This window comes from Aegilops tauschii, chromosome 6, assembly GCF_002575655.3.
Source record: "Aegilops tauschii subsp. strangulata cultivar AL8/78 chromosome 6, Aet v6.0, whole genome shotgun sequence".
Lineage (NCBI taxonomy): Eukaryota > Viridiplantae > Streptophyta > Magnoliopsida > Poales > Poaceae > Aegilops > Aegilops tauschii.
Window position 1 is genome coordinate 41016354 of NC_053040.3, and position 6882 is coordinate 41023235.

At 50.0% G+C, this 6882-nt stretch overlaps 1 protein-coding gene across 1 annotated transcript; it reads left to right on the top strand.

Annotated features, from left to right (window-relative positions):
- The first annotated feature begins 1216 nt into the window (after positions 1–1216).
- On the top strand, positions 1217–1921 carry LOC109752330 (uncharacterized). The gene has a single exon (XM_020311223.1). It carries the CDS (start codon positions 1217–1219, stop codon positions 1919–1921), a length of 705 nt encoding a protein of 234 aa, XP_020166812.1.
- The last annotated feature ends 4961 nt before the right edge of the window (positions 1922–6882 follow it).

Below are 6882 nucleotides of genomic sequence, written 5' to 3' on the forward strand. Positions count from 1 at the left end.
CCAAAATTATTGAGCATGGAGGTGAGGCCTTGGGCGCATATGAGGAAGAGATATGGAGAGACTGGACATCCTTGTCGGAGCCCTCTGGATGGAGTGAAATACGGTAGCAACTCTCCATTAACCTTGATGGTGAATCTGACCGACGTAACACACTTCATAATGAGGCTGGTAAAGCGATCACCGAAACCCAGTTTAGCCAACATGGCTTCGAGATAATGCCATTCCACGCGATCGTATGCTTTAAGCATATCAAGTTTGATGGCACAACTGAAATTCTTACCCTTCTTTCTTCGCCTGATAGCATGAATGCACTCATAGGCCACTAGAACATTATCCGTAATTAAGCGGCCTGGAACAAAAGCACTTTGTTCCTCCCCAATGACCTCATCGAGGATGAGCCGAAAGCGGTTGGCCACTGTCTTGACAGCGATTTTGTACAAAACAGGGCACAAAGCTATTGGTCTGTATTGTGAGATTTTCTGGGGATGATGGACTTTGGGGATCAGAGTAATTGCCGTGTCATTCAGCCCCAATGGTAATTCCCCACCATTCAGAAAGCTCAAAATTGCCAAAGTAATGTCCTCCCCCACGACATTCCAGTGTCGTTGGTAGAATCCCGCAGTAAATCCATCCACACCTGGCGCTTTGGAAGGCGCCATATCAAACAATGCTGTAACAAACTAACGGGGTTGTAGGCTTTCCCTAAAAAACCCAACGGGGTTGTAGATTTCGTGTACAGTACGATACCATCGTGCCTCTGCCGATCCGATCTTTCGGCCTCGCAACGACTCGCGGCTCGCGGGCGGATCCTTCCGGCCACCGATCGACCATGCCGACGTCCGTACCCAACGACGTCGTCTCCGAGATACTCTCCTGGGCGCCAGTAAAGTCGGCGTGCCGGTTCCGGTGCGCGTCCAGGGGGTGGCAAGCGCTCATCTCCGACCCTGCGTTCGTCGCGGCGCACAAGGCCCGCACGGAGCCGCAGCTCCTCATCGTCGCCAACTCCTTCCATGGCGTGGCCAGCGGAGGGCGCCGCCGCCGGCGCGACCTGCGGCTGCTGGACACGGACCGCAGCTTCGTGAGGGAGGTCAAGTCCGCAGGTGACCTATGGACCATCACCTCCGGCCCCCGCGGCCCCGTCGGCGCCACCCGCGTCGGCCGCGTCCTCAACGTGATTGATCTGGCCACCGGGGACGTGCTCGTGACCTCCACGGAGATGGGCGACGGCGGAACGTTCTGCACCTTGGGCATCGGCTACGCTGCCCCGTCGGGCATGTTCAAGGTGGTCCGCCTCATGACCACGTTGAGTCATGGTCATCAGCCGAAGCACACCTGCGAGCTTCTCGCGTTGGAAGACGGCGCCAGAGGATGGAGGCGGATGCAGTCACCACCAATTGCAGACTATTTCGGCCTCCACAAAAACTCTATGGTCACTATAGATGGTGTGCTCTACTTCCTTTACAGCTTGTCGCCACCGCGGGTGGGCGGGGACTATGTCCTCCGCCTTGACCTCGAGACCGAGCAATGGAAGAGGTCCATCAAAGCCCCAAAGATGAGATCGACGATGCCCCGTATGGTCGAGCTCAATGGAACCCTTTGCATGGTTCACTTGGAGGGACGCCGGACCAAAAATGCTTGCACGATCATATGGCTCCTGTCTGATTTGGCCAAGGGCACCTGGGCCAAGGCGTATGTGATCCCGATGCCTCATGCCGTCGATCTAGTGATCCCTCTGAGGATGATGCGTCATGATGGAAAGCTAATGTGCTATTGCTTACATAATGACAGACCAAGTCCGACGCTACAAGTTTATGATCCGCTCAATGGGATATGCACACAGCTCCCAGATCTTCCAGGTAACAATTTGAGCGACGTTGGTTTTTGCGACTTGCACTTGGAATGTTATATACGGTCCACCTAAGATCTCACCAACGGCTGCAACGGTTGAATCGATTCTCTCATCTGTCAGTGTTGTTTGACAAATCAAATGATGGGTTTGGTGTTTTCGTTGTCGGATGTTTGGAACAACATGAAGATGCGAAGAGTAGAGCTCCAGATGACAATTTTGCAGGAATTTATCTAGCTTTATTTTTATCGATGTTCTTAGAGCATGGTTAATAATACATCCAACAATCGGCTATAAGGAGTTACCGTATGTCACCTATAGTCAACTTTGTAGCCGGCATGTACAATAGTAATTTATATGCGTACTATTTTATTAGTAGTTGGTCTACCTTACAACCTTACAAAGCGTTTTGGGGCTCGTGCTAGAGCCGGCTACTAGCCAAGAACCCGCTTCTCTTCTCTTTCCTCTTCTCCTCCTCCAACTAAGCAAAAATATAATATTCTAGTTCTTATAGCCTACTTATGTCGCCGTATTGTATTTGCTCTTAGTTGTACTCTCTTTATTTAATCAAGTTATAAACAATTATATCAATTAATTTCATGCTCTTATCATTGACCCTCGGAGAGTCCCAAGAAGGGACAAGTGCCATTACGGATTGTGACTGATGGTAGAAGCATCTAATAGGTCCGAATCTGCCTCATTTGCACAGGGTTTTCATGCCCACCCATAATTTTGAAGGCTTCATCATTCGTACCGGCTTCAATTTAAATATGTAATCTCTTTACAAGGCCAGTGTTACCATATATAAAATCATTTTCCAAATTGTGCCAAAGCTAGTGGAGCTGTAGATTGCCGAAAAAGAGTTTCCCCCTGCTTTGTATACAAAGCAACCACACCGAACCATATATGGATAGGTGCTGGGGCGGAAGCAGCACAGTCGCGCCCAAAAGAAACGACAGAGAAAAGCAAAAGAAAAAATGCCGACAACGGCGGATCAACAAAAACGAAGAAGCCCCGTGATCGCAGCGCCCACCAGGATCGTCCACTAGACTCCAGGACTCCGAAGCGCCGGCACCTATCAACACCTCCAAGAAGGATCGCGACGATGACGACGCTGCTGCCAAGGGTTTCCCCCGGTACACGACGAGGCGAGAGGAAGGGTAGCCCCGACGCCCTCCCGGAAGGTCAGGTGGCACCCACAGGCGCCACCGCGCCGGTGTTGGCCATGCCGACAGGGGTTTCCCCCGATCCCAACCCGCACCTCGGGCGCCCTGGAGCCTGCCACCAAACCAACCACCACCGTGCGCCAACGCGGTAAGGAGGCCCCCACGCCGTCTCACCACGGCACCGCGAAGTGAGGACAGCACGACGAAGACTCAGAGCCGGGACTAGGGCATCAGCACCGTCGGCACGTGGGAGGTGTTGGAAATATGCCCTAGAGGCAATAATAAATGGTTATTATTATATTTCTTTGTTCATGGTAATTGTCTATTATTCATGCTATAATTGTATTGTCCGGAAATCGTAATACATGTGTGAATACATAGACCACAACGTGTCCCTAGTAAGCCTCTAGTTGACTAGCTCGTTGATCAACAGATAGTCATGGTTTCCTGACTATGGACATTGGATGTCATTGATAACGGGATCACATCATTAGGAGAATGATGTGATGGACAAGACCCAATCCTAAGCATAGCATAAAAGATCGTGTAGTTTCGTTTGCTAGAGCTTTTCCAATGTCAAGTATCTTTTCCTTAAACCATGAGATCGTGCAACTCCCGGATACCGTAGGAGTGCTTTGGGTGTGCCAAACATCACAACGTAACTGGGTGACTATAAAGGTGCACTACGGGTATCTCCGAAAGTGTCTGTTGGGTTGGCACGGATCGAGACTGGGATTTGTCACTCCGTGTGACGGAGAGGTATCTCTGGGCCCACTCGGTAATGCATCATCATAATGAGCTCAATGTGACTAAGGCGTTAGTCACGGGATCATGCATTGCGGTACGAGTAAAGAGACTTGCCGGTAACGAGATTTAACAAGGTATTTGGATACCGACGATCGAATCTCGGGCAAATAACATACTGATAGACAAAGGGAATTGCATACGGATTGATTGAATCCTCGACACCGTGGTTCATCCGATGAGATCATCGTGGAACATGTGGGAGCCAACATGGGTATCCAGATCCCGCTGTTGGTTATTGACCGGAGAGGCGTCTCGGTCATGTCTGCATGTCTCCCGAACCTGTAGGGTCTACACACTTAAGGTTCGGTGACGCTAGGGTTGTAGAGATATATGTATGCGGAAACCCGAAAGTTGTTCGGAGTCCCGGATGAGATCCCGGACGTCACGAGAGGTTCTGGAATGGTCCGGAGGTGAAGAATTATATATAGGAAGTCAAGTTTCGGCCACCGGGAAAGTTTCGGGGGTTACCGGTATTGTACCGGGACCACCGGAAGGGTCCCGGGGGTCCACCGGGTGGGGCCACCTATCGCGGAGGGCCCCGTGGGCTGAAAGTGGAAGGGAACCAGCCCTTAGTGGGCTGGGGCGCCCCCCTTGGGCCTCCCCCCATGCGCCTAGGGTTGGGAACCCTAGGGGGGAGCTTTCCCCTTGCCTTGGGGGGCAAGGCACCCCTTTCCACCCCTTGGCCGCCGCCCCCCAACCCTAGATGGGTTTTGGCCGCCCTCCCCCCTCCCAAGGGGGCCTATATAAAGGGGGGAGGGAGGGCAGCAACACACAGCCTTGGGCGCCTCCCTCCTTCCCTGCAACACCTCTCTCTCTCGCAGAAGCTTGGCAAAGCCCTGCCGAGACCCGCTACATCCACCACCACGCCGTCGTGCTGCTGGATCTCCATCAACCTCTCCTTCCCCCTTGCTGGATCAAGAAGGAGGAGACATCGCTGCACCGTACGTGTGTTGAACGCGGAGGTGCCGTCCGTTCGGCACTCGGTCATCGGTGATTTGGATCACGGCGAGTACGACTCCGTCATCCACGTTCATTGGAACGCTTCCGCTCGCGATCTACAAGGGTATGTAGATGCACTCCTTTCCCCTCGTTGCTAGTAGACTCCATAGATGCATCTTGGTGAGCGTAGAAAAATTTTAAATTATGCTACGATTCCCAACAGTGGCATCATGAGCCAGGCCTATGCGTAGTTACTATGCACGAGTATAACACAAAGCAGTTGTGGGCGTTGAGTTTGACAATTCTTCTTGCCGCTACTAGTCGTTTCTTGTTTCGGCGGCATTGTAGGATGAAGCGGCCCGGACCGACCTTACACGTACGCTTACGTGAGACAGGTTCCACCGACTGACATGCACTAGTTGCATAAGGTGGCTAGCGGGTGTCTGTCTCTCCTACTTTAGTCGGAACGGATTCGATGAAAAGGGTCCTTATGAAGGGTAAATAGAAATTGGCAAATCACGTTGTGGTCATACGTAGGTAAGAAAACGTTCTTGCTAGAAACCTACAAACCACGTAAAAACTTGCAACAACAATTAGAGGACGTCTAACTTGTTTTTGCAGCAAGTGCTATGTGATGTGATATGGCCAGAAGATGTGATGAATGATATATGTGATGTATGAGATTGATCATATTTTTGTAATAGGAATCACGACTTGCATGTCGATGAGTATGACAACCGGCAGGACCCATAGGAGTTGTCTATTATTTTGCATGACCTGCGTGTCATTGAATAACGCCATGTAAATTACTTTACTTTATTGCTAAACGCGTTAGCCATAGAAGTAGAAGTAATCGTTGGCGTGACGACTTCATGAAGACACAATGATGGAGATCATGATGATGTAGATCATGGTGTCATGCCGGTGACGAAGATGATCATGGTGCCCCGAAGATGGAGATCAAAGGAGCATAATGATATTGGCCATATCATGTCACTATTTGATTGCATGTGATGTTTATCATGTTTTTGCATCTTATTTGCTTAGAACGACGGTAGTAAGTAAGATGATCCCTTATAATAATTTCAAGAAAGTGTTCACCCTAACTGTGCACCGTTGCGAAGGTTCGTTGTTTCGAAGCACCACGTGATGATCGGGTGTGATAGATTCTAACGTTCGAATACAACGGGTGTTGACGAGCCTAGCATGTACAGACATGGCCTCGGAACACACGCAATACACTTAGGTTGACTTGACGAGCCTAGCATGTACAGACATGGCCTCGGAACACGGAGGACCGAAAGGTCGAGCATGAGTCGTATAGAAGATACGATCAACATGGAGATGTTCACCGATCTTGACTAGTCCGTCTCACGTGATGATCGGACATGGCCTAGTTAAACTCGGATCATGTTTCACTTAGATGACGAGAGGGATGTCTATCTGAGTGGGAGTTCATTAAATAATTTGATTAGATGAACTTAATTATCATGAACTTAGTCTAAAATCTTTACACTATGTCTTGTAGATCTAATGGCCAACGTTGTCCTCAATTTCAACGCGTTCCTAGAGAAAACCAAGCTGAAAGATGATGGCAGCAACTATACGGACTGGGTCCGGAACCTGAGGATCATCCTCATAGTAGCCAAGAAAGATTATGTCTTAGAAGCACCGCTAGGTGAAGCACCAATCCCAGAGAACCAAGACGTTATGAACGCTTGGCAATCACGTGCTGATGATTACTCCCTCGTTCAGTGCGGCATGCTTTACAGCTTAGAACCGGGTCTCCAAAAGCGTTTTGAGAAACATGGAGCATACGAGATGTTCGAGGAGCTGAAACTGGTTTTTCAAGCTCATGCCCGGGTCGAGAGATATGATGTCTCCGACAAGTTCTTCAGCTGTAAAATGGAGGAGAACAGTTCTGTTAGTGAGCACATACTCAGAATGTCTGGGTTGCATAACCGCTTGTCTCAGCTGGGAGTCAATCTCCCGGATGACGCGGTCATTGACAGAATCCTCCAGTCGCTTCCACCAAGCTACAAGAGCTTTGTGATGAACTTCAATATGCAGGGGATGGAAAAGACCATTCCTGAGGTATATTCAATGCTGAAATCAGCTGAGGTA